Genomic DNA, 27,865 nt, shown 5'->3' with positions numbered 1-27,865 from the left:
GAAAAAGATTATTTTTTACTGCTACATCCAGAGGTCAGCAGTGAAAAGGCTTCCTCTCTCATCCTACTAGAAACACTCACAGGCAGGCTGCGAGTCCTAAATTTTAAGCTTTGGGGCTGCTGTGTCATTTCCAGCACGTCTCTGCTATCCCTGATGAGGAGGGGCTGGCAGAGGGCACTTACAGATTGCTCACGGAACGCCACGCCGGAAAAGCCCTATATTCACTCTCCCGTGCTCCTTGGCAAGCCATACATCAGTCACCAAAGGCTTGACAAATCACATCAGTACGGCTGAGCTTAGAAGTAAAACTTGCTTGTGTGGGTGGGAGGCTGAGAGATGCCAAATCTAAGAGGACTTAAAGGAACTCTTTCTATTATTAAATGGCTTGCAGTTGGTATATTACAGTTCTGACATGCTACTTTCATGATTCAGGCCTCCAAAGTTCAAGGCTGCATACAAACAGAGCAAAAAGGATGAATTCAGCCTGAAGAGCCAGCAAGCTGATGTAAGATGGGCAGCAGGCAGATATGGCCAGGCAGCCAGGACTGTGCTAGCAGACTGCACTTCACAGAGTGGCAGCCAGTGCTCTCTGCACCCCGGCGCTTACCTTTGTCAAATATTTTTAGGCACAGAGCCAGAAGAAGGCTTCAGGGATGATTTGAAAGGGGGCAGCAAGATGACAGAGAGGTAGGGCTGCTGCTGTCTGCGGACGGAGGATGGATGAGTTGACCTCTAAGATCCCTTGCAGTCCTATTTGCCACGAGTCAGTGACTCGGAGTTTACTCTTCACACGTGCGAGGAGCATCAGGGACAGTGCAGAGGAGCTGCTTGCTTGAAATGCCTTAGGTGCAGAGGTGTGAGTCAACGAGGGGAGCGAGAAAGAAGGCAAAATGCAAGCAATGGCATTCTCAAGGTATGGTTGGCATAGCAGCTGTGCTGTTCAGGGGTTATAGACAGGCATCTTTGCAGGTACGCTGCATGTATCCTAGCTGAAGGTGCCATCCGTAGAATGGGGAGGAGATGCTGGCTTAGGGATGTCCAGCAAAGTTAGGGCAAGGTCCAGACACAGGTTTTAGGATCAGAGAGCTGCACGAATGCAGAGGAGCCTGGAAGCCAGTGACTGATGTAGACATCTTCATAGCATTTGGTATTTATTTTGCAGGCTCTGTGTGGCACATGGAGGGCTGGCCTCAAGGCACATGGGACATGGCATTGGGGGACGTGACGGTATGGGCTGTGGGACACAGCGGGTGGGTTGTGGAGACAAGATGGGGAGATGTGTGGGGAGATGGAGGGGTGGGCGCTGTGGGGGACGTGGATGTGGTGCTTGGGGACATGGAGTGTGGTGCTTGGGGACACGAGGGGTGGCTGAGGGTGACAGGAGGACATCAGTAGTGATGAGGGGGACACTTGGGGACACCAGTGGGGCGGAGGGGCTCCTGACCCCACACAGCCTCGCCCCAGGGCCATGAGGCCCTGCCCCGGGGGCCACCAAGAGGCGGGCACAGCACCACGGAGGCGCGGCCCCCCCCCGCACCCTCAGAACTACAACCCCCAGCATGCCCCGCGCCTCGCTTCCGGCCGGGCGCTTACGCCGGGAGGCCAACCGCGGCGAGGAAGCCCCGCCCCCGGCGGCGGCAGGAGGCGCTGCGATTGGCTGGCGGCGCTGCCGCTCAGAGCGGGGTCAGAGGTCAGAGTGCGCGGAGGTGAGCGGCGGTGCCGGGGACTCGTGGTGCGGAGCGGCCGCGGCCCGGGGGGGGCCCCGGGGAACCGGGGGGGGGGGAGCGGCGCCGCCGGGCCTCGGGAGGCGGCGAGGCCGGGCCGGGCAGGGCCGGGGGGGGCCGGGAGGAGGCGTGCGGCCGGCCCGGGGAAGGGGGAGGCCCGGAGCGGGGCGGTTGGGGAGGAGGGAGGGGGGGGGGCGAGGCCCCGGGGCCCGGTGAGGCCTTGCCGGGGGGGGGGAGGCCGCGGGGGGGGCGTGGCGGGGCCTGGGCCGCTCGGGGCCCGGCCGCGGCTCGGGGCTGCGCGGGGCCGCACGGGCCGCAGCGGGGCTGGGCCCACGGGGAGAGGGGCTGGGGGCTGGGGGGGACCCGGTACCGGGGGGGGGCGGGGGCTTCACCCCGGTAACGGGAGGGGACGGAGGGAGGGAGGGAGGGAGGGGGGCGGCAGCGCCGGGGAGGGCCCCTGGGGGTGTGGGGGAGGAGGAGGTTGGGGGCCTTCCCCCCCCTTCTTGTTATTTTCCCCCACTTTTGTTATTTTTTTTTTTTTCTCGGCTGGGATGTGTGTGTGGGGGGGGTGTTGGTGCTCGCCCCTGGCGCTCTGTCTCTTAAAGTCTGTGTCCGGTGGGTTTGTGTGCTCGTTGTGAGCCGAACTCTTGGTGTGCCTCCTCTCTGCTTCATCCTCCTCCTCGCTGAGCTCTGGGTTCTGGCGGTGGCTGGCTGGCTGCTGCTTGCTCGGAGCTCATAATGCCCTTTCCGTGGAAGGGACCGGGGAGTTTTCCATTCGGTTGAAGCTTGCACCAAGCCTCGGGAAGGGTGAGGTGTGCGGGGCTCTGAGCAGGTGCAGCTCCGTGAGGCTCGTCCCATCAGGTGTTAACAGAGTTGTTGGAGGGCTTTGTTTTTCTAAAGGTAGCTGGGATTAATTTTGGCATTCAGTTGTGCATCTCTTCGCTTTGTGGTAAAGTTGGTGGATGAGTTTTTTATTCCAAGAATGAATTGTTCTTAAAATAAATAACGTGCTAGAGGTCCAGTTGGTTACTCTTCAGTGTGTGGGCTTGGGAAGTTGGATTTCAGATATTTTTGATATTTTTGTTCCCTTTCAAGTACTGAATTTTGGTCTTTGCAGCTGAACTTTGATGTTAATTTATTGCGTGAACTAAACGCTTGTCTCGTTTCAAAGAGTGTCCCTCTTACAGTTCTTGTTTCTATCAAACTTTGGGTGGCTTTACGTGAATGGCGTAGTTTTGTTTCTTAAAAAAAAAAAAAAAAAAGTGTTATAGCCAGACAGATTTGAGTGTTACCAAAACCCAGAAGAAGAAGGAACCCGTTAAAGCATTAAAAAGCAAACACGCTAATGTGCTTGGTGCTAAATAAAGAAACTCTTGGATTGAGTGTATGCCGAAATGGTTTGATGTGACCTTAAGGTTCTGCTTTGCAGTTGGGAGGTATTTCAATTTGGTATTTTTTTTTTTTTTTTTTACTATTATTATTTCCCTCCTTTTAATTTTGGAAATAAAGCTCTGGAAGAGGCTTAAGTATGTGAAGTTTTTACACGTGGTTCTGCTCCTGTGTGGGCCCAGCAGCCACCTCTGGGTACAGGGCAGCAGGGCTGTGGGGCGCAGGGCTGGCGATGTGCAGGGGTGGGGCTGGCTGGTGGTGTCGTCTCCCCAGGAGAACACGGGAGGCTGTAAAGCGGCTGTGCCTCTCTCACAAGGAAGAGGACAACCTGTTGCTCACAGCGTGTGCTGGAGCAGCAGTGGTAGCTCTTGCTGCCAGCTACCACGTGGCAACTTTTCTCCCCCCTGGGAGCGGTCACCTGTGTTGGGCAGGTGCCAGCTGAGTGGTTGTGTTCCCTCCAGATCGGTTGGACAGGTGATACCTCACTCCTAACCAACTTTTTTTTCATAATTTCAGTTGTACTTGTTGAAGTTTACTTTTTTTTCCTTGACTGGTTGGATATTAGAGGTAACATCTTCCGTGATGGTTTCTCAGGGTCGCTGAGAGTGGGTTGTGTGGAACCCATGCCCTGTTGCAGCTGCTGCCCTGCTTGCAGCGTGTATTCACGTGTCCAGGACAGACCTTTGGCGGAGTACAAACTTTTTTTTTTAAACATTTCCAGATTACATATGTGAAGATCAAACGCGAGAAGTATACTAAGATTCATTTGGCACTCTTAGGCATTAACCTTCAAGATAACGAAGGTGTGCAGCTGTGTGAGTGCTCGGAGCAACTGTGGCCCTCGTGCATGAAAACCAAGTGGTTGTGCGTGCTGCATCCCATTAAACGAGAGGCTGGCTGGTGTTTCTCCTTTCACAGAACTAGGCTGATGTGCAGCAGTAGCTTGCCCTGCCTGGAAGCGTGGTAGCTACAGATCTCTTACTTTTGGAGCAGGGAGCTCTGCAGGTTGAGAGCATCGCGGTGCCATACATTTCAGAGCTCTTTCCAAAGACCAGGGCTGGGGAGGTTTGAATTAAAACTGTGTTATTTTTTGACAGTGAAGTGATTGACCACTGGAATGAGCGGGCTACAGGTAGTTGGGAGCCCCCGTGTTCGGTGCTGCAGCTCGAGGCCAGAAACTTTTCTGAAAGGTGTGCGAGCCTTCGGGCTCGATTCAGGAGTGATGAAGTGGAAACTTTACAGCCAGCATTACACGAGGTTCGGGCGGGATGGCCCGATGGGCTTGCTGACTGCAGGTTTCATGTGTTTGTGCTGCTAGAGCCAGGATACCTTCTCTGGGAACTATCAAGATAGGAAACTATTTTGCTTCAATGGTGTTTTACTCTGGCTGCGTTAGCCCTTGTATGGGTTCCTGTGGTTGAATTGGCTCATGGCAAGGCCTGACGAGCGCAGGACTGGGTGTGAGATAATCAGCAGGAGAATCAGGCCGAGAGGGAAGGATGGGCCTGCCTGCTCCTGGCCCCTGAGAGCTCTTGGGGTGGTTAACCCATTTTGTGTAGCTTCATCCCAGGGCCTTTTGTATGGCTCCCATGCAGAGGTGGGAGACTGGACCAGAGGGTTCCTGTCTGGACTCAGTAACTTTGCTGCAGTACTCAACCCGCTCTTGCCCTGCAGCTTTCCGACCTGTTGTTGTATACACCTCCTCCTACTTCTTTGTTTTACTTTTTGTCGTTTCCCTCCTGCCTCTTCTCTAAGTGACCAGTCCTTTGCTGCGTGGAGCTTCTTCCAGCTTCAGCTTAGGTCCGTGTGCTGATCCGCGCTTCCTCATGGAGGAGGTTTAAAAATACCCAGCAAAGCCTCTCTTAAGAGACCAGCCAAGGAGGTGCCGAAAGTGGGTTGCCTCGCGGAGGTGGCCTAATAAAACGGGAGCAGAATTGCTCGGCTCATCTTCGGGAGAGCTCCTGGGTGGTGGGCGCGGGCGGCGCTGTGCGGCACGTCAACTGAGCTGTGTTTGTTTCCCAGCCTCGTAGGGAGCGGTAGCCCCAAAAACCGCCTCGCTCATTGTGATCTCACAAGCCTTCGCGTCTGTGGCGTCACAATGGAGGAGATGCTGGTGCTGGGACAGAGCCCGTGCCTCTGAGATAGCAGCCGAGGAACGCAGCGGGAAGGATGAGCTCGAGGAACGGGTGAGAACTGAACCCAGCAGTGCCCTGCGTCCTGTAGCCAGCCCTTCCCGCGTTCGCTCATCTTTCCCGTAATGCCCCCTCTCTTTTTATCCTCTATATTTATGAATCAAACTCAATAAAATGAGACAAACCTGATGTATATTTTGGATTGTTTTTGGTTTTTCTAGCCTTGAGTTTAGCTGTCTGCCTGAGACCAGGAGTTGTAGTTGCCTCTGCTCAGGCTTTGCTCAGGGAAGGAACTGAGCCATGCTACTCCCAAAGCTTGCTTGCTTTTTTTTTTTTATTATTATTTCTTGCTTTTTTTTTTTAAAAAAAAAAAAAAAAGTTGCCCCTGGAACCCCTTCTCTGCTCTTACCCTCCCGTACCGCACTGGGTCTAACTTCAGCCTGTAAGTTCCTGCGAGCAGGGGCCTCTTCATCTGTAGTGGGAAGAAGCTGCGAGCGATTCTGGAGCGCTGTAAGAACCCAATGATTGAGGCTGAGGTGTATCTGTGATGAGGAATGAGGGGACAGCACGTAGGCATCCCGTGGCAGTGCTCAGGGGAGGTTACGTTACGAATTTTCCAAAATTTGGTCTTGGTTGTGTAGCGGTGCCGCAGCCAAACCCAGCCAGAAGCGGAGTGCTGTCATGGGGGTGTTCTGGATTAACGCTCAGGAGGTGATGCGGTGCAGTTAACAACTTCAAGAAGCAAATTTACCTGTCTAAAATCCTGCCACATCATTAAAGCAGTTATCAAAGCTTTGTGTTCTGTTTGGTTTACTTTATGTAGTATTTTTTGTAAGTTTGGAGAGTGCCAGTTCGGATCAGCTGGGTTTGTCCTTAAGTCTCATGTTTCCCGTCTCCCAGGCTAGCCAGGTGCTGTCATCTCTTGGACTGTAGTCTCTGGCATGAAATATTTTGTTTTAGGTTAATGTTGGTTTAAAAAAACTTAAGATCTCTCTATTGTTCTTCAGTTATATCTACACACAACTGAAATATGGGCTCACATTTGACCTCCTGAGTACGCATTTGAACAGCTCCCAAATTGGAAGTCCTGCCTTCTTTTGGCCATACCCTGTTCCAGGAGTTGCTGAATGTATGCAATTTTATTCCACAAAATGCATCTTTATTGCCCTCTCTTTTTATCCTCTATATTTATGAATCAAACTCAATAAAATGAGACAAACTTGATTTACATTTTGGATTGGTTTTGGTTGCTCTAGCCTTGAGTTTAGCTGTCTGCCAGAGACCAGGAGTTGTAGTTGCCTCTGCTCAGGCTTTGCTCAGGGAATAAACTGAGCTGTGCTACTCCCAAAGCTTGCTTGCTTTTTTTTTTTTTTTATTATTTCTTGCTTTTTTTTTTTTTTTTTTTTTTAAATTTTAGTTTGCATTGTTATTTAGGTTGTTTTTCTTTTTTTTTTTTTTTTATAGAAATACTGTGGTAAGGCCATTTTACCATAACATAAAGTAATTTAGCATGTAAATGGAGGCTCTCATAAAAGAAATCCTTTAAGGTTGGAGGGGCAACCCAAGAAACATTCCTTTTCCACCCTTCTGCTTCATCTAATCAAACGTTTGGAATGGTGAAGGAATATTTTTGGGTTAAAAGCAAGCAGTTAAAGTTATGCCATCTTTCGCTGTCAGGTGACTTTAATTAGGTGTGGTTGTAAAAATAAGCATTTATGTTAAGTGCGAAGAGCCCGTTGAGCTCAAGATCGTAGGCTGATGAGTCTTGCCGTTGATGGATTTGTGCCCTGGCTTTGGGGCTGCCCTGCAGGTTGAGCCCTTGCAGTGCCCTGCTGACTTTGACACAGCCACTTATTTATATTTTTTAATTTGAAGAGCCAGTTGCTGATGATAGCTGGTGATGTCACGTGTGGTGCACTTACACAGCACCTAGTGCCGACTTGATCTTCCAGCTGCAACCCAGCCCACGTGGCTGTTTCCCTGTTCCTGGGTGTTGCAGGTGTAAAATGCTGTCACGTTTTCCTAGGTCTGTGTAGAGTCTGTCAAAATAATTCCTCAAGTCCAGCCTCTGCGCGTGGTCCCGTTATATATATCTGTGAGGAATTGGAGCTCTGTGATATGAAATATTAACCTAGGCGGGTTGGAAGCCAGATGTGGCAGTTTGCACTATCTGAGGTTATGATCTGACCCTGTGTGCATAGGCAGTGTGTTTTCTCACTTAGGTGTGGCAATGGGCTCGTGCAACATGTGGGTTTGTCAGGATGGAGCAGGGCTTCTGATTTTTGAAGCCATGCTGCCTGCATTGTTGTTCCTTTGGAAAAAAAAAGTGGAGGATAATTACTAGTGCCTTGCATTGTCATAGCAGTTATAAATGCTTTCCGTGACTTCTAATAAAGTGTGTTTGCTCACCAGCTATCTTGTGCTCCGAGGCACTCTGACCCTGCCGGAGCAGATGATGTAAGGTCTTCCCAGGGCACCCGGAGCAGTGGCTGGGTAAACACGCAGTTAAAACTTCATTTGGCTCACAGTGCGGGGCTTGCAGGGGGGCTGCTCCTCTCTGTACGCAGCCTGCAGAGGGGAATTGCAGAAAATCCCCCACTGGCACACCTTTGTTCAGGGCATGGCTCCCTCTGCTCCCCACGTTGATGATGGGATGCCTGATGGCACTGGGCGCATGCCACGTTGGTGAGCCCAGGCTCACCAACTGTAAAGTTAAAGACTGTAAGCACGGACACCTCAAATACCTCTTTTTTGGGGCAGGTTAGAAGTGAATGTAACTTCTGTCGGGTGGTAACGCGTTTGTTAATGACAGGGAAAGCCGTAGATGGAGAAGCAGTAGGCAGAGGTGAGCCCCTTCAGGATAAAAGCGGTGTTGTGCTTGCAGCGTGGCTCCGGTTATTGTGGTTTTGTGACTTGTGTCAGCAGTTTTCCAGCTACCAGGCACGCTGTGTCGGTACAGCAAGGGCTCCCCCCCAACAGGAGGGCCACGAGGTGCAGCCACGTTCACACTGTGGGCAGTGGCTCCACCTGAACCCCCCCGGCTCCTCTTGTTTCCAGCCATGCAGTGCCCGGGTGCTCCTTGCCCCGCCGCCCTCCGAAGGGCAGGGTGCACACCGTGTGTTTGCTCGGAGCACGCAGCCTGCTCAGCCGCAATTAGCTCCTAATCTGGGCCTTCCGAGTTTCGCCGGGCTCGCAGGTAAATACAGATTTAGCCGCTGTTGGAGGCGTGTTATTTACCTCATTAAGTGTGTGTTTTGGCACGTGCCTTATTTACCTGACGGACTAACGGATGGGGAAGAGCAAATGCTGTCTTCTGTGCAAATAGCGACTTTGGGCGCGGGCTGCGAGTCCTCTGCTTCCTCTCTCCCATTTCAGGGAGGAGAAGCAAGCGTGCGCGTGGCTGGGCTTGGGCAGCGATGGGGCTGTGCCCGGGCCATGCCCGTTGTCCCCAACCTCGCATGTGATGTCTGTGGGGAATTACGCCCTGCTGTATCCTTGCTTGGGAGGATGGGGTTGCCCAAATTCCCCTGTTTTGCCACTGCTGAGTGCCAGCTCCACGAGCAGGGCTTGCTCTCATCTCCATAAATGCAAACCTGGGAGCAGGTTTTTCCTGCAACATTTGAAAAGAAAAAGGATAGGGGGGAAATCCAGACAGTCTCTTGTGGGTGGGGTAATTTATTAAATAGCCCTTACTCAATACAAGCATCAGAAGGGGATGGCTACGCGAGGTATTTCTGGGGAGGGGGGAGGAAGATCATAACCTATAAAGCCTGGCTTGTGTTTTACTGGAAGGACAATTTGGGTTTGTTGTACCAGGATCTTCCTCAGAGAAATCCCTGAAGTGAGAAATCCAGTGCAGCACTGGAATCGCATCGCAGGGAAACCTGGTACTTGGGGCAAGTGAGAACTTCCCCGGGGAGGGCTCCTCTGGCCCCCAGACGTGTGGGTTTGTGGTGCGATGGGGAGGTTGTGGTGTGCCTGATAGGCGTTTTCAGGGCCAGGCTGTTCCGATGGGTGGTAGTGTTGGTGTTGAATTCCTGCTGTGTATCAGAAGTTGTGTTGTGTATGAACAGATGAAAGGGCTCTGAAATTTCCGTAGGTTTAGGTCAGGCATTTCACGCGTCGTGGTTCGTGTTGTGTTCTGCGAGGATAAGGTCCAACGGGGAGGTGTAATCTGGTGCCTGGAGCCGTGAATGTTGTGTGGCTCATGGTTCTTCGTTTAGAGCTGTTAATTTCCAGTTACCTGTGATTCTGGACACCGTGAGCTCAGTCCAGATGGCAGGTTGCTGTTATTCCAGGTTGCAGTGCTGGAAGCTCCACCGGGAAGCACGGAGAAAACCCCCAACGGAGAAGTGTGGTGGAGCAATGCTGGCAGAGATGAGATGTGCCTAAGTAACACGAGTCTCTCTTCAGTTTCAGATGCCTCTGGATGTTCAATGATAGCACTCCTCCATACTGGAGCAGCAAAGTTTCCCCAAAACTTACTTCCAAGGACAAGACAAGCTGTGTGCTCCCTCCGCCCGCCTGGTGTTCTCAAAGGGTACGGCTCCATCGTAAGCAGGAAACTGGCGTCCCACGGCTTCGGAGCTTCCATGGCAGCAATGTCGTCCTTCCCTCCACAGAGATATCACTACTTCTTAGTGCTGGATTTTGAGGCCACGTGTGACAAACCACAGATTCATCCTCAGGTAAATAGCTGAGCCTGTTGATTTTCCCCTCATGAGTTGCTGCTCCCCTTTGTGAGAGGGGGAAGGCAAAGACACGGTGCTCGCTTGCTCATTTCCCTTGGTTTCTGCCACCTTCTTCCTGTTGTTGGTCCTCTAAAGCTCCTAGCCATCACCCGCTCTGTCAGGAGCACTGTGAGGAACAAACAGAAGGAGCATGATTTCCATCAGGGAAGCGACAATACAATATCAGAAATGCTACTTAAAGCCATGCATGCCTGTCAGCTGCCTGAAGTGGAGAGGGTTTAAAAATTGCAGGCTGGGAACCTGCATTGGTAGAGTACTCCCGACAACCCTGCTTGATTCTGCAAGGAAAAAGGCTGTTACTGAAGTTATTTTGTGTGGTTGTTAACTCTGGAGTGTAATGAGATATGAACTGGTCAGCTCCGGGGCGATTTTTCAGTGCTTTACCTCCTGAGACGTGCAGAGATCCACCTGAGGCTCAGATGGTTTTCTGCAGGCAGTCCTCCCGTAATAGTGCGGAGCAACGTAGTAAATATATTCTCAGTTGTCAGCAGGATGGGGCTAGGGTTTCCATTTCGATTGGAAAAACATGCTAAGAAGACAAAGTATAATATTGGGTTAGTGACAAACCGGCAGAATTTCCGAGTCTCGAAATGGAGCTTGGACTTCACGCCCTCCTGTGCATTGAGCAACTGGCCTCTTGCTGCTATTGCTGGCGCGTTGGCTCTGAGAATAAATTCTCTTTGCTTTGCTTCAACCGTACTGAGGGCTGGACAGTAATCAACGGGGTATCTCGTTACTGAGATGGCTCGGTGCAGCGTGTTCATTTCCCAGTGCGGCTGTGGTTTCCTTCGGGCTCCTCCTGTCAGAGGCGTGCTGCAGGCTGGGATCAAACCTGTCTCCTCTCTTCCCCAGCGGTGCCACCGGTCTCCAGTGGTGCCTGAAAAAAGGACCGCAAATTTGCTGCCCTTTTGCTGGGTCTTTGTGGGAGGCTGTTGTAGCTGCTCGTCCAGCTCTGGCAGCAGCTTTAAGCGCTCTCCGAGTGCGATGTCAGGATATTTCCTGCCCGCTCAGCCTCGGGTGCACAGCCCTGTCAAAGCTGTAAATCGGCTCTCCCTTGTCCCTTTGGATATGGGCTTGGTCTGCACGCATTTTGATGCAAAACCATGATGCATGGGGAGCTGGTTTACAGCTGGCAGTAAAAAGGAGCATGAGTGGAATATGATTACTACTGTTTTAAGGAGCTTTGTCCCCAAGTCCTTGCCGGGGAAAGTAATGGCCTGGGCCAACGCAGATCTGCTATATATTTTGTTGCACCTTTAAGGTGGAGATGTTCATCGCTGGTGGTTTTTCCCGTCTGCTGTGTGCAGCGTCCGTGTCGTATCTCGTGTGGTGTGAGGCCTGTCAGTCCCTCACGTCCTCGCAAACAAATGAGTTTGGCAAATAAGGGGACGGCTCCTGCTGCATGGAAATCAGTGCCGCTTTCTGAAAAGGCTGAAGTTGCCTGCTGCAATCAGGCAACTTTACAGAAAAGGGATTTGTCAGCTTGTGCCCCTACCTACACCTTCCCTGTCTGCTGACCAGCGTGGCTTTAGCTCTGTTTGCTGTTGAGGTTTTGTGTCGTGGGGAGCAAACTGCTGTGGATGTTCAGGAATGGTTCGTGCAAGGTCTTCCTAGCGGGATCTTTCAGTGGAGCAGTGCCAGGCAGGTTTTGTAGCTGTGGTCTGAGGACAGACCTGGGAGCCAGACGTGGTCAGGTGCTGGTTTTAGCTGTGGTCCCGGTTCTTTTTCTGCCTTTGTTACGTTGCTTGCAGAATGGAAGCCTAGTAGGTGATGCAATGAAATTCGAATGCGCTGGAATGTGATGAGGAGGCTGCACACAGAGCTGAGCCGTGATCCAAGTTACTTTCAGTGGGTAGTCATAGCTGTAAATTTAGCCATCTCAGCCTCGAAGTCTGGCAGAGTGCATTTGCCACTGTGCAGTGCACTTCACATTTCTCACTAACTGCTCTTCAAAATGTTGCAGCTTCTCAGCAGAAGGAGCTGTCTCTTTATTTACACCAAGGTGTGTGCCTGCCACATCTGCTCCCCCTCCCGCAGTGTTTCCTTGTGCTCTCCTGTAGCCAGCAGCCTCGCTGACATTGTCCCTGGGGAAGTCCTTCATGGAAAGGCTCTTTGGGGAGCCCCAAAGACTCCTGCCTTTCCATCCCCTTTCATGCTGTGCCGTCCCCTCTAAGGTCTCACGGCACGGCCTCCATAATGGGGATCAGGGAGGGTCAAGGACAGCAGCATTCCCCCAGGAAGCCATCTGTGTTGTGGCCCTAGTGTGCTGTATGGCAGCTGCCCTTTGCATTACCATTTCTGCTCCGTCCTGGTCCCTGCCCTACGTCCGCAGAGGAGCAGTAGCACCAGGAGTGTGCTGCAGCCACCCTGCGTCCTCGCGGGTTGCTGTCACCTCCCCGATTCCTCCCAGCTTGCCAGAGATACGCCCCCAAATCAAAGTGTGCATTTAAACGCACCAAGAGGCAACTTGGCGTGCAGGTTTTGTGGGTGTATTTAGGAGCGATGGGACGTCCCAGGCACAAAAGGAAGTGGGGGGTTTAAGGGCACTGCCCCAAATGTGTAGGTGGGAAAACCTGAAGACTGGAGGCACGGTCTGTGACACATAGTGCTTTAACCAGCCAAAGGTCAGTAGGGGATTGGCAGGAAGGGATGGCTATGGCTGCCCCCTCGCATCTCTTTAAAGCTTGCCTGTGTGTTTGGAATTTGATCCAAAGCCCGGTGGGGTCAGGCAGGAGCCGGCGCAGCGTGCAGGTCGGTGGTCCTGGGGCCACGGCAGTGGTAGCGTGCTTCAGTTGTCAGCTCTAGCTCGTCGCTTGCTCTTTTCCCTTTGCTGGCTGCTAAGAGTTTGCAAGTGCCTGCCTCTTTTGTGCTCCATCAGCATGAAGAGGGAGGTACATGTGGTGGTTCAGATGCACAGGAGAAGATGCATTAATAGGTGGGAATTGTTCTTCTGTCCCTTCGTCCTTGTGTACACCGTGTTTATGGTGGCCGGTGCTTTCAGTGGCTGTTCAGGAGCTCAGATCTGCAGCTGCCTGCATCCCTGCTTTATTATTGCAGCAAGGGGCAGTGCCCCACTCGGTCAGCAAGCCGTGCATCTCGTCTTCAACTTCAGCAGAGTGGGCAAAAAGCAATGATTTTCTTAAACGTAAAGAAGTCTGATGAGAGAAATCAGAGCTGTTCAAAGCTGAGTATGAAATTGTCTCTACGTAGGGTGTCAGTCTCTAGTGTAATCCATTAAAAGTGCTTCCATGAAAAACAAATGCTGCTCAGGCTTGTACACCTGCTGGCTGGACGTGTAAAAGAGCATCAGACCCCTGGGCTGGCAGAATCCAGGAGCTGGACCTAGGATTGCTCACTGAGCTTTTGGTAGTGATGAAGTTACCGGTTTCTTGTGTCAATTTTTCAGGTACTTGACTTCAGTGTCTTGGGTTTGCTCAAATTTGATAATCAGTTGGGAATTAGAAAGCTGCCTCTTCCACTCTCTGTGAAAGGAAGGTTTGAAATGTTCAGGTCTTCTCATTGCTAAAGGAGGCTGTCACCAGAGGCAGAGAGATTAATTACAGGTGATACCTTCCTTGCTCTCTTAAGCAGCGTGTTTTAAATATGAAATTCTTTTGATCGTTTTGTTCAGTGTGTCCTACTTGTTTCAAGTTTGTTTAACGTGCATTTTGACTGTTACTATGTGCATCTTAATTGCTTCTGTCACATGAAGCTGGACATACTCTGTAATTGAACAAATACAGAACATTACTCAACACTTCAACATGAAACTGTAAACATTGAGACTGCAAATAAGCATATGTTCAATTACTGATTTATTTTAAAATATAACAGTAATGATTTAAGGGTAATAATAATTTGAAGTAGAATAGTAATAGCGCAGATAAACCCGAATGGTCATGGTACATTTTCCTGATTGGCAAAATCCCATTAACAAATGAGAGCCAGCCTTTCCTTAAGGTAACACTAAGTGCAAATGAAGACAAGTTTAAATTGGTTTCAGGCTGCGTTTCCTCGAGAGCTGGTGTAAGTGAGCATTAAATGCATTTTCCCTCTCCTGGCTCTCAGTCTCAGGCAGGTACAGCTTGGAGTGGCCACAGCGATCGCTGCTTCTCCATCTCCATACTCCTCTACCCGTGGTGTTGGTCCCGTGGTAGGGACAACTGCACGATGCCTCTCTGCTCCTGAGCCGCTGTGATTTGCAGACTGAGCTTGTGATGTGAATGGATGTTGATTTCTACCACCTTTAGGGCTTAGCAACACGTGTGCTGAGCTCCGTGCTCAGGGGAAGTGGTAGGGGTGGGCAAGTTGGTAGCAAGTTGGACATCTAGGAGGGCTCTGTCCCTGCAATTACAAACATGGGAGGAGGCTACAGGAGGGACCGGCAGGCTGCGAGGTGTCTTCTGCGTGCTCTTCAGGCAGTGCTCCGTGAAAGCTGCTGGGGCAATCCTAGCTGAGGTCCTGAGAGGGAATAGAGGAGGTGGCTCACGAGGTAGCAGATCGTCACTGTCCCATCCAGGAGCAGACAAGGGATACGTGCCAATCTACGTGTCCTGTCCACATATCCCTGCGTAGCAGTTCTCTGCCAGCACGGGTTTTGTGTAGCTGTTCAGCTCAGTGCATTAGAAATCACCTGCCAAAACCTTTATTAAGGCTGATCATGAATTGCTGGAAAGTGAAGAAATTCAGGCTTGTTTCCCATGGCAACTTTAACTCAGCACTCTTGTGTGTAAGTATTACAGTGGAATATTAATCTGCAATTACCTGTCTTCATGCAGCTTAGGCTTGGGTGTAGTTCTAAATACATAGCTCTCAATTCAGCTTCTTACAGTGTTGTTTCTAGAGGAATGTCATTAAAGATGCATGTAACACAGTCGCTTAAAGCCTTTTCCTTTTTTTTTCTTACTAAAAGTAAGTAAAAAATACGTATTTATCATCTCTTTGCCAATTAGGGCTTACTTTATACCCTGTGTTTAATGAAGCTACATGGCTGCGGTTACGCCATTCTTCTTATGTTGTAATGCTTTAAGTTCTTAAAGTGTCAGGAAATAGTTCATATAAAAGCTATTTTAGATGGCTTTTCTGTTCACATTAATTTTTGGAACAATTGTTTGGGGAAAAAAAACTTTTTGAGGCCTTGGAGCTGGTTCATCCGAGCTGTTACAAATTCTTCCGAGAGCACGTAAATATTGGTAACCTAATGTACTACGAGGGGCGTCTGAAATTAAAGAAATGCAGTTCTTTTTTATTGTGTTTTCCGTATGTCATGCACTTCATTGCAATTCCACTGGACTGTTGTGAAATAGCTTGACCAGTATCGAGAATAATGTCTTTATTTTGGAAGCTGTGGGGCTGGGAGGGAGCAGCCAGCGTTTCAGAATCGGTGCTGCGATGTCGGTGGCACCAGCTGCGGTGCAGCCCACGAAAGCCGCCTTCTCTGGGGCAGTGGCTTTGCCTTGCAGACCTCCCTCGCTCTTGCAGTGAGTGGGGCCAACCTCGCCGTGCCCCACGTGGAGCTGATGGGACGGGCTGTGGCTCCAGGCAGTGGAATTAGCTGTGTTTATTTCAAACCTGACGAGCTCGGTAACCTGAACAGCCACCGAACCCAAACCTGGAGAGCGCAGCCACGAGACCACCGGGCAAGACACCTGACATGCCAAAATACAAAGCAATCTCTTACCTACAGACACAAACCCGGTGTTAGTATATCAACAAACCTAAAATACCAGCTGCTTGAGGGGCCAATTGCCGCAGCCCTAACCTGACCCAACCTGCCCGGCGTTGGGCTGCCCTTGACAGGCCGATGAGACGGCTGCCTTCAGCCATCAGTCACGTTGCCCTCACAGCCTGCCGAGCCCCCCTGCAGCCGTGCGTGGCAGCGGGCAGCTCCCCACCTGCGCTGTTCGAGCGCTGTATCCTTAGCTGTGCAAACATTGCACGTCGTTCAGGTGACGAGTTGCAGAGTTAGGCGGGCTTGTTGTTGCAGCAGACAAGTAGTTGAGCTTCAGTCACCCTGAAAAGAAAAGATCTCTGCGCATTCCTGAACCAGCAGTCGGCTGTGCTGTGGTTAAAGGTTGCTTCGCCTCACCGTGAAGCAGCTGAGGGTGACGTGTGCCTTTCTGAAGGTAAGGAACGGTGCCACGGCTTCTTCCTCCCTTGCACATCACCTCTCTGGAGGCCACTTCTCAGGCTGTCTATTCCGAAGTGCATTCAGCTGGTCTTCTCGTAGATTACAACAAAGTCTTCCCCACAAAGAGAAGGTGCAGCTCAGCTCCTTTTGGTGAGCAGGGCACAGGACGTGCCCAAGCCTCACACTTTCTTCCTCTTTGTTCCCTCCTTGTTTTGTCTCTCGATCTGGGCACTTGCTGGCTGGCAGCGTAGCTCTTGGCCGTGTCCTTTAGCTCTCAGTGCCAGGCAGGAACGTGCTGTCACCAGCGGTTAGCTGTGATGTTTGTAAAACCCTTGGCTGTTCATTTACATGCACTAACATGCCCTTTCTGCCCGGTCCAGATGTTTTAGCGCTGCTGGGAACATCGATCGTTCGTGCTGCTCAATAGCAGGTGAAGAGGTTGGATCTGGAAGTGATTTGATGATTCTGCAGTGGGGACTGCACAGGCCAGCTGCTTGTGGTTCAAGGGAGTGGACTTAAGGCTATAGTGTAGGTGTCTTGTAGTAGGTAATATCTGAAAATTTATGTGCTGCTTTTAACCTGGTTCGAGTGTGAAGTCTCCCTTAAAAACGTTGGGCTTACATCGTTGTCTGCGTCAGTGGAGATTTTCTGGGTGGTTAAATACGTGCCTGTAGCGCTTGAGGAGGTGAGTTGAAATGTTGGTGTGTACATTTCTCATCCCAGGTGTGGAACGAGGAGGGAGTTTCTCCTTTATTCTTGATGGCTGCGTGCTGCTGGGAAGGTCAAACCAGCTTTGTGCTTTTTGGGGGTGAGATGATGCTGATGGTGAGAGGCAGGATCCAGGTTGCGAGCAGATGCCTACCAAAGGTTTTGTTTGGGATGGAAGGACAAGGGTTGTGAGTCCGCTCTCCAAACATCAGGTACAATGGCAGATAGGAAAGAAGTCCTCGTGTTCACAGTGAGAAGTTCAGGGATGTGAGATGTGGATGCTCCTGTTCGTGCCCTGCAAGGAGGGATCTGAGCTGGAGAAGGGGTTCACTTAGGACTCCATACCTCAAAAAAATTTTTGAGACCATTTCAAGAGGATCTGAAAGAGAAATGTTCTGGCCTGCGTCTGCTGTAGAAAGGAAGAGCAGTCATGAATTTAAACAACAGCGAGGGAAATTCAGATGAGGCATTAGGAAAAACTTTCCAATGATAAGACTAATGAAACACTAGGACAGAGCGCCTGGGGAGCGTGTGAGTCTCTCTTATTGGAGTCTGTAAAAACAGCCTAGACAAAGTCGGAAATGATTTAGGGGCAGGTGGTGATGCCTTCGGGCAGGTGCATGGACTAGACGGCTCTCTTAAAGCTCCAGCTCCCGGGGGCATGTGATTAGATGGGAGTTTCAGCTCCTATTAAAGAAAGAAGAATGGTCCCTCACCATCACGGTTGTAAGGAAGCACCTGAAACCATGAGCCAGGTTTGATGTCAGTGCAGAACCCCAAGGACGGCTCAAAACTAAGGAAATCCAGATTTCGGCATTAGGTTTCAGCCCCTGAACGTTGGGGATAGAAGGTGAGGTTAAGCTAAGAGCACGGGGGAAGGAAAAGCCCTTGGGTATTCAGCGATCAAGGAGCAGTTGCTGTCTTCGTGTCATCTTTTCCTCGTTGTTTCATGATCTTTTCATTTTCCTGCCTGTCCCCTCCTGTTCAGATTTTGGTGCACGTTTCCTGCTGTGCTTTTCCAAGATATGGCAGTGGTTTGAACGTATTAAATTGTTGGGTGTGCGCAAATGGGTACTTTAAATAGGTAGCGATGGGAAGAAGCAATTTGGGGGGCAGCTGCTTCCCCAAAGACCTTTTACCGGTGTTAATCAGCACACAGAGTAACTTCCCGTGGACAGAAGCATCGTGAGGCTCCTCTGCGTGCAGGTAGGCAGCCTTTGGGAAGGGATAGCCCTGATTCGGGAGTCCTGCTGCCCCTCGTCACAGAGGTGTTGCCTTCGTGGTCCCAGTTTGGGTTAGTTTAATAAAAATTTAGAACCGGGGAAAAGACCTCTGAGGTCATCCTGGCTCCTGCCCCTGAGGGCCGGTGCGAGGCTGCTCACTTGGAAGCAGCTTTAGTTAAAATAATAATTAAGGCTCTGAATGGAAGCAGGGGAGGCAGACCTGTTAGGCTAGGCTGTCCTTACTGTGTCCCTTTTCCATTTTAATTGCCTTGGAAAAAAAAAGGAGAATCACAAGCCTTTAAAAGCTCTGATTCTTCCTGCTCTTCACCACCACCCCCCCCGTCCCCTCCCGGATCTTGGAGGCATCAACTCTCATCTGTCAAAGTGTAAATCAGCAATTAAAACACAAACAGCGAAATGCCAAAGATGACCCGAAGCACAAAGCAACTGACAAACAAGTCCGGACAAATCGGCGGATAATTTATAAGCATTGCCCTAAAATCTAATTATTTGGCAATTCGAATTTGCAGCCGGCCAGGGCTGTGCAATAAATTTAACCCGCCATAAATTATTTAGGAGCAGCCCGTGGTGTAAATCAAAAACACGAGTGTTTGTTTAAGAAATAAGCTCCTTGTGCATAAAATGACTTTTTTTCTTGAAAGACGGGACAAAAAAACCCACAAACTGAACAAAACGAGCTGGTGCTGAGCCTGTCCCCTCCGTCAGACTCCCCTGCCTCTCCCCCCTTACCTTTTTTGAAGGTGTAAAGCAGTCTTTGGGTAGGAAGTTTTATGCTTTTCCCGATCAGAAAAAAAATATCCCTTTCTCTCAAAGGCATCTGCTTGTTTTTATTGCGTTTTGAACAGTCAGCTCTGATTTTTATGGGCATCTTTTATTCTCGTGTTTATTAAACTTCTTCAAATGGGGGTGGGAGTAAGGGATAAATTATTCCCTGGTAGTTTTTGAACTGAGTAGGCCACACGGCCTTCCTCAAATATATAAATCAGTCTCCCGAAGTGTGCCCTGTCCTCTTCTCACGCCGGCTTCTGGACTGAAAGGTTTTGAGGGCCGGGAAGTCCTGCAGGGCATCGTATTCCTTTAGCCTCGTAATGCCAGTGCTCCCGGACCCAAAATGATGAGCAAAAAGATTGCGCTGTGGACATTAGTGCAGTTTCAGCCGCTTGCCCTTCTGAACCAGAGGTCTGTGCTGGTACAGGAGAGCGTTTAGTACGAGTGGTTGTCTGCTTGGTCATCGCTGTTATTATCAGGAAAATCAAGGCAGCTGACTTCTTGCATCCCCGCTCGGGTGTTGCAGGGAGGGGAGCTGCGTTTAGGATGGTTGTGCAGGGAAAAGCTGCCTTTATAGCTGTGATTTCACACACCCTTAGGAATTTTTCAAATGCTTTTTAAGGGGGAAATCTGTAGCCGTTGTGCAGCGCCCTGCAGCCTGCCCGCCGTGGGACAGTCAGGTTGCACGGAGGGCTTGCATCGGGTACCTCTTTTTGGGAAAATATTTTAAAGAAACAAGAAAGGCAAAAAAATCTGGGCAAGGTGACACGTGGATTTGTGCGAAATGCCCTGAAATCATGCAGGCAAGGTGGTTGTACGGAGAGTGGCCCCGTAATGGATCTGGATAAGCCCAGGGCTCTGCGGGTTCCTTTTGTTCAGGGGTTTGGGGGAGCAGCGCAGGGGAGGGCAGGGTGCCGGTGCCGCTGCCTCTTCCTCTAAGTGTGTTAATATTGATTTTAGGAGCGCTGTGCTCCAACAATATAAATGCAAATGCCTGTAATTGGGAGCCGCGCGCAGAATGTCTCAACACAAAACACGCTCAACTTTTCCCGGGCGAGGGAAGGGAAAAAATAAAAAGCCGCTTATTTATTGCTGCTGCTTTGACTCCTGGATTTCCTTTCAAGTCGCTTTGCATCGGTAAATAAAGCACCTAATTGCGGCGCTTACAAAACTCGAGCGGGGGCATTTGTTCTTCTGGGAGCTCGTGGCTCTTTGCAGGCTCTGGACCTCCGCAGCATCGTTGGAGCACGTCCCGAACTTCTGGCTGTGCTGCCAGGAGCAGCTGCAGGGGGGCAAGACCTCAAAGCCCCCAGTGCTGCTGGCAGCAGGCGACGTCGCAGCGCCTGGGAGCGCGTGGAGATCTCCGGGCAGCACGTAAGAACCATCAGGCTGCTGGAAGAAAGGAGACGACAGCGAGCTGCTGTTAATTCCCCCGCTCTCCTCTACCTTTCCCCACCTGGAGGAAAGCAAAGAAAAGCCCGTGGTGGAGGGAGCTGAGTATTTTAAGCTCGCCAGGGGCTGTCGTGAAACGTGAGCGAGCGCCCGGCTGCCTGTCGGAGAGGCGGGCTGTTGGGGGTGTGCGTGTGTGTCTGAGTGCTCACCATTTCGTAATAATTACTAATGAAATTCTAGATCCGTAATAACATTTCGGATATCTAAAACAAACCATATGCTTGTTAAAATAAAAAAAAAAAAGTGGAAACAGATCAACTTTGAGCCATAAATTCATGGTAATAGAGGGCTCTTTTTTTTCCCCCTTTCTGTTTATGTTTGATAGATATTTTTGTTTCTGCAGGAATGTCAACTCTTAATTTCATGATGTATCATGGGCTTAAGAAAATTGAATTTAATAAAGGCAAAAGATGAATGGCACCTTTAAAGGTCCCAACACTTGTCTTTATTAGCAGGACAAACTGCAGGGTCTCCAAACACTGCTTCTCTCCAAATGAAAGTTTAAATGAAAAGTACAGCAGTGTCACAGGTTAAATTTCATTGCAGGACTGGCTAACGTCGTTAGTGAGGAGTGGGGCTGATTTCATGGGGCTGGTATCTGTTGCCTTAGATACCAGTGGAGCAAACATTGCCAGAGACTGGAAAAATCTCCGCCAGAGGAAGCGTGCAGATAAACAGCCTTTTGGGAAAGCTCCTTTACCGCTCGCTTAAAAAAACTGACCAAATAAGCCCAAAAGAGCTGCCGCTCCTTCTCCTGAGCCCTTCGAATTGCTCTGTGGGTCCCACCCCGGCTGCCTGGCCGCACGCTTCCCCCAGCCCTGCCGTAACGCTGGATATTGTTAAATTTTCCGCGTTTTTTTTAAGTAGAGCTTTTTATTTCTTTTATTTCCTCCGTCTGTTTTAATCCGACCCTCCTGGAAGTGCTTTTTTTTTTTTTGCCTGTGGTTCTCAGAGGCAGGCGATGCCTTTGTGCCTGGGATCAGCGGCGGGGCCGTCTTTCAGCCCGGCTTCGCATCCAGCCGCTTGATGGCCCCTGAGGACATCGCTGGTCCCGTGGGACCGAGCTCTGCATTGCAACGCAGCCCTGCTGGGAAATGCAGCCTGCGCCTGCCCTTCCCGGGGGGCTGAGCCCTCTCCTCGCCCCGCCGTGGGCTCACCTGGTGCGGTATTCACCCCGTGCAGACCTCCAGGGCAGCTTCCCCAGCCCCTTTTGGGACTGGGTGCACTATTTCGTGGCACGGTGGTGCTGTGCTGGGTTAAAGCTGGCTCTGTTACGCCGTCCTGTCACTGGATCTGAACTTCACAGTCCATTTGCCTTCTGAACAGATGCTTTCTTTGATCAGTGTCCATCCGTGATGGTTGTTTTGCAGGGAGCGCCCCGTGCAGCTGTGTCCTTGTCCAGATTCAGGCTCTCCTGTTTGCACGGGAGATGCTGCGTGGCCAAAGCTGGGGACTTGGGCTGCACCACAAGCCACCTGGGCCACGTGCAGGCATTTTGCCTCTGCATCCTCCTCCCTGCCCCTTCCCAGCAGTGGGAAACGTGGTCATTCCTGGTGGCTGTCAGAGGGAAAGGGTGCTCCCAAACCTCTTCTCTTGGTGTACATGAGCACTGCGTACAGCATAGCTGGCCCTGGGGAAACCATTTGACTTCTCAGTGTCTCCACCTGGACACTTACTAACATTTATTTCCTTTACTTTTCCAGCTTCCCATCACAGTAAGCACGTGCCCCTTGCATCACACCATGGTCAGGGCCAGGTACATGCACCCATGGGCTGTCCCCAGCAGGGCTGCAGGGTGTTTCCCCCGGCTATTTGAATTATTTGTTATTTCCATCTCCCCACCCATCCTCTCGCCGTCCCCCTGCCTGCTGGGGAGGTGATGTCAGCAGCTCCCATACGTGACCTCACGATAATTTCCGCCTGCGGGTCACGGGGGTCGCAGCCAGGGTGCAAAAACTGTGTCAGCTCCTCTGCAGCGACTGCCTTTTCTACATGCTAATTTTACTCGCAGGAGTTAGGGGTTTTTTTTTTGTCCTTTTTTTTATTTCTTATTTGTCTCTTCCAGATGTTTTCAGGCAGTTTTTTTTGTTGTTAAACTAATTCCATTCATGTTTTAAAAATTTATGAAAGCGCTAATAAAAATGTCAAAGTGGTAAAAATGTTAGCTTTTGCTCTGCTTTGATTAAATTTTGCAAACTGTTTTTGAATATTAAAAAGCAATATTTTTTTTTATTCTCTCTCCCTCTCCCCGTTTCTCTCCAGAAGTGATTTGAGAGGCTTGTTGCATGGATATCACTCAGCGGGCTCATTTGCACTCCAGAACCTTGGTGCCATGCATCTCTATTAAATAACATAGACAAATTATTCTTTAAAGACACCAAACAAATTGTCACTTCTCCTCTTACATTAAACTGGAAGGAGGAGAGGGAGCGGGGAAGGAGGGGCGCGAGCACAAAGGATTTTATCGCTTTTATTCAGCGGTCGGCTTTTTTAATTCCACGCGTATTTTTTAATAATTGTGAAATCCATCGTAACCGAATTTGTTTAAACTTTTTATTAACAGGTCCGTGTAAATTTTTGATTGCTGATTATTCAAATAACCGAACATTCTTCTGATGAAGAACGTTTTTATTTCCCTATCAGCATAAATCGGCTACAAAGAGGAGAATGAAGCAGGGCTCGCTGCTGTGCTATATTGCAGAGGGGTGGTTTGGGGGGGCTCCCAGTTCTCCTCCCTCCGTGGCCATGCTCTGTGTGCCTCTGTTTTCAGCCTCTCCAGGGAAGGAGCTGCTTCGTGCAGGAGCCTGCAAGCGTGAAAGAGCTCCTGGTGGCATCCAAAAGCAGCGTGAGGTGGATGGAGAGGGTGGCACTGGGCGTCAGGCAGCCCCTGGGATGTCCTTGCTGGACAAACAGAAGCTGGATCGTATCCTGCTTCCTTTTTTTGTTTGGTTTAAGTGAACAGCTGCTTTCCTTTGTGTCCTATGCAGGAGATCATCGAATTCCCAATCCTGAAGCTGAATGGCAGGACGATGGAGATCGAATCCACCTTTCACATGTATGTTCAGCCTGTGGTGCATCCCCAGCTTACGCCCTTCTGCACAGAGGTAAAGTGCAAAGGTTCCCTGGTGCTCCGAGAGTCTCCCTGGGGAGCAGGTTTCCATTGCACCGGGGTCGGGGCTGCCTCTTCACAGTGCAGCTGCAAGGCAGGGTGGCATGCCAGCCTCACGTTAAGGACACGGGGATCATTTTGTCATTGTCGTAGCATGCAAAGGCCTCTGTTTGGGTTCATAATCAGTGTTCCTGGTTATGATCTGCTAGCTAAGATCAGTTCTATTCACAACTAACGAAGATATTGCTGGGTGACCACAAAATGAAAGCGCTGCTGGGTGTTAGCTGACGTGCAGAATGCTGCAGCCTCTCTGTGAGCTCTGTGATTGTGCCACGTGCTCGTTGGTGGGGAGGGTTAAAAAAGAGAGCGTGGCTCAGGGGGAGGACACGTCGTGTTGCTCCGTGGTTCGGAGCTGTGACTCTCCAGTGTGGTTTGATGAGCCCCTCAGAGTGGTAAGATAACCAACATCAGGATTTTTAGGACTGATGACGTGCTTGTGGGGTACCTGAAGCGCTTGCTGGAGAAGTGGCATCTTGTTCCTTGGTTCCTCATTGCCAAGGACAGCTGCTCTGGAGCTGCAGCCACCTTTCCCGAGACAGGGATGAGAGGATGAAGGCAGCATGCGAGGAACTGGGTAAATGTGAGCCCTGATGGTTCAAAGGAAAGGGGGCTTGATTTATTTTTATTTATTTATTTCATTCAACACAAAGTTAACTGTTTCTGCAAGTGAGCACTTCCCCCCTGCTGTAGCCATCAGCACAGAGTTTATAAGTCCTGTTTGCTTTGTTTTTTTTTCCTGTTACCGCACTGTTCGGATGTTGGCCAGCTCCATAACTAAAGCACTGACTGTGGGATCAGGGTATCCGAGTCTTTTGTTCAGGCCTGGTCTCATCCAGGCTCCTTGACACCACGGTGTGTTTGCTGCAGCCTCCGCAGCTGCAGGTTTTGGCCTTTGACATGCTTGTCCTCCACGTACTAGTTGGATGAAAAATGGCTCCCGTGTGTTAAGTGAAACATCTTCCAGGACCAGCTAGCCCCTTCTGTATCTGCACATTGTAAAAATAAATAAGAAAATAAAACCTATATTTATATACACACACACTTCTCTTTTTTTTCCTTCTCCTGTAACTAAAACCCAGCCAAAGGTATTTTATTTAAACTAAAAGGAAAAGAAAAAAAAAGAGTAAGCCCAGAAAACATTACTCTCAGGAGAGGGGCTTTCAGAAAGCCCTCCGTTCTCACACATTTATAGCGATAACGGAGACATTTTTGCAAGCATAGTACTGGAAGGCTGGACATCTACTTGGGCTGGCCCTACCCACATGAGACTCGCTGGCTACACGCTTGCACAATGTGTGCTGTGCTAAATCTCCCAGTTGCACCTGATCTCTGCCAGGAGCAATGTTACCTTCTAGAGAAGGGCCCCAAATGTAAGTTTTGTACGTCTGATTTCCAGAGAAGTCATCTCACTAATGAACTCACACTGACATACCGTTTCAGCTGCATCCTTCCTCCTGCTGTTTCTTTATCCCTCTGTCACTTGCAGCTGCTTTTTGCAGAGGCTGTAGTGCCAGGGGGACCCGGGGGTGCTGTGGTATGGCCAGGCAGCGCCCCAACACTGCTGGCTCTGCCCTACATCCAGCTCCCCAGCAGCCACTGCCTGCCCGCCTCCAGCACTTGCCTTCAGCTTTCAGCTGCCTTCTGTTTTCTGAAAAATACCTATTTTGCTAAATGCCAGTAAAGGGCTTTGTCTGTGCACCTCTACTTACAAAGGGTGAGATTTATTGGCCTCTTTGTCTACAAAGAAAGACCGGGCCTGATTATCAGATTGTACACCAGAGACAAGTGCTTAGGTAATCAGCAAACTGTCTTGGAGTAGAAATACGATGGTTTCCCAGATAAACTCTGCAGCAAAGCAGCGGTGTTGACATTGCACGAGAGCCTGGCTGCTGTGCTACTGCTTTCCCCTCTCTGCTCCTCGCTTTGGCAGGAAGCAGTCGGGCTGTTTGGGGTGGAAGGATTACTGGGGTCACTTGATGTGCCTCCTCCAGCCTGGAGCCTTTCTCACCTTCCACTTCTCGAAGACAGCACCGCATGGGAAGGGTGTCTGCGAGGTGGAGAGCTCATGATCACCCTTGGGGGCATCTCTTTGGTTAGGTTTCGGTGTGTCTGTGCTGTACCCGAGCTGCAGGAGGTCCCTCTGACCTCCCACACCGGTGGCTAAGAGCACACCTTCCGTGCTGGATCGTTCTGTAGGTCTGGTCCCTTTTCTCTTCACCTGACTTTAAAACATGAGTCCTAAAGGTTGGTTACAGTTAGAGGGATGCCAAACATTTCGGCAGAGACAGTGGAAAGCAGTCGCAGGTGGTCGGAAGCTGCTGCTAGGCACAAAAAGCTCCTCACACCCTTTGGGAAGATGCAGGTGGTTTGTCCGATGCCCAAAAAGCTCGTGCCAGGAGCTAAAGTGAGAGGTTCCTTCCACACACAGGGTGCTGGTACGGGCTTTTTCATGGTACTTTGCTCTCTTTTTATGATAAATTTTCATTGATTTTTTGCTGAAGGAACAGACAATAAAAGTACAGCAGGATAAATGCCTTATGGCTTGTTTATGTTCCCAAGCACCATGTGCTTCTTGGGATCGCCAGTGAAACTTTACAATTGTGCCATTTTATGTTTTTATATTTTATCAAAACTGCGCGAGCAAACAGCACCGCAGAAACCTAAGGCACTGGGGTGGGTGTTAGAGGTGACTTACACAGCTGAGAACAGAAAGGATCAGAAAGTGTGAGAGGGGAGAAATCTGGTCCCTTTTGGGCACCGGTTTGTACCGGAGCTGTGGTGCTGAGCGATGCGGTCCTGAAGGTACCAGGAGCAGCAGAAGCCGCTAACGTTGGTGCAGGAGGTGCCGGACATCTCCCCAGATGCTCGCCTGTCATCTGCTCCCAGGGGTTTGGTCTGAGCTGCCCTGAGAGCCAGAGGCAGCCCCTTGTGGGGAGGTGAGCTGCCCACATCTGCCAGGCAAATACCTGGAGAGGAGGACAGCGAGGGGAGGAAGAAACAAGCCAGGGAGCTTTGAAAAATGCTCGGAAGAGCCACGCATTAATCTCCTAAATCTATTTGCCTCCTAGAATACAGGAAGTCTGTAGGCAGCAGCTGTTACCCAATTAAAATACAGATTAATATAAAAACAGTTTCTGGAATATGAGAGTGTGTGTGTCTCTCCACTTCCTTAAAATTCCACCTCATAATGGCTTGATGAACTTGAGAAACCCACCTAGAGGAACTCTACATCCTTAAAATTAAAATCCTTTCCCTAAAAGGTATATATTACCATTCCATGGAAGTCACGATGAGAAAATAATCTTTCCACTTACAGTTTATTCAGTGAGTCAGGTATTTGGTATTCATTAAATGTAATTACAGTTTAATTGGAGTTTAATCTCTTCTTTTTTTTTTTTTCTTTTTTTTTTCTCCTTCCTTCCGAGTTCAGTGCTGTAAGCCGAGGCGCCAGCGAAACAGAGAGGTGGAAGCAGCTGAGCTGCTTTCGGCTGCTGTGCTTTTCATGAAGCTTAACCCTACAGTTTGGGGCAGGGCTTGTGGTGTGCACATCGGTGAGCTCTGCCCTGCAGGGCAGGTGCCCGGAGGATGCTCTCGGGTGGATGCTGTGGCACCACGTGCAGGTCGCAGGGTGTGCGGCCGGGCTGCGGCTGAGCTCCACGTTATGAAAACGTGCGAGGTGTGGGTAGCTTGAGGAAGGCGCCAGATGAAGCGAAATGCCGTGGCGTGCGCTCGGTTTGATAATGATTTTTTTAATTACTTGGGTGCATTGATGGCAAGCTACTGACCTCCGATATTCAATATGGGAAAAGACAGTTTTGTCACTTGGAAGGCAGACAGAAAAATTATCTGTTTTCTGTGTGCCTCGAGCAAGCCTGGGCAATGCAGGCAAAGGCCCGTGAGACCGCATCTTTTTGTGCGTGTGCCCTACCTTCGGGCAGCCAGGCTGTCCAGCTGTGATTTTTGCTGCCCAGCACAGGAGGATGGATGGGGAGCCTCTGTGGTTCTGCCTTACCAGCAGTGGCCCGTGCAGTTTGTCTGACACCGCAATTTTGGTGTGTCTCTGGTAGCAGGGGCATGCCCAGAGCCCCCAGTAGTTGCCCTGCTTGGGTAATTCGGGACAACTTCAGAACTGGAGATCTGGAAGGGGGCAGCATTTGGGGCATCGTGTCGGTGTGTGCAGCCGCACCACGGCTCCGTCGTGCCCTGCCCTGTGGGATTTCACCGCTTTGTGGTGCGGGCAGGAGCCCCCCTGTGTCCTGCTTTTGGGATGGAGCTCTGCCCTTGCCCGTGGCTCTGCTGCGCTGGCCCCTCAGCAATGTGCCCACTGGGGTCAGGGGAGCGTGGTTTGGTCGCAGGGAGATGGACAGGAGAGGAGCCCTTTCTAATGATCTTTTGAGT

General features: G+C 50.4%; 1 protein-coding gene across 4 annotated transcripts in view; it reads left to right on the top strand.

Annotated features, from left to right (window-relative positions):
• The first annotated feature begins 1,603 nt into the window (after window positions 1-1,603).
• The window catches only part of ERI3 (ERI1 exoribonuclease family member 3), a 110,306-nt gene continuing 84,044 nt past the window's right edge, over window positions 1,604-27,865 (top strand). Inside the window, exons 1-4 of one of the 4 annotated variants that reach the window (XM_084527952.1) lie at window positions 1,681-1,706; window positions 5,136-5,299; window positions 9,659-9,933; window positions 23,286-23,402. In XM_084527952.1, the coding sequence (XP_084384078.1) occupies window positions 9,682-9,933; window positions 23,286-23,402 (369 nt within the window). In that variant the 5' untranslated portion in view covers window positions 1,681-1,706; window positions 5,136-5,299; window positions 9,659-9,681. The other 3 variants (XM_084527951.1, XM_084527953.1, XM_084527950.1) reach the window with 3 other exon arrangements.

This window comes from Aythya ferina (assembly GCF_964211825.1).
Source record: "Aythya ferina genome assembly, chromosome: 8".
NCBI lineage: Eukaryota > Metazoa > Chordata > Aves > Anseriformes > Anatidae > Aythya > Aythya ferina.
Note: the sequence above shows the minus strand (reverse complement) of the source record. Positions and strands in the feature narration are given on the sequence as shown.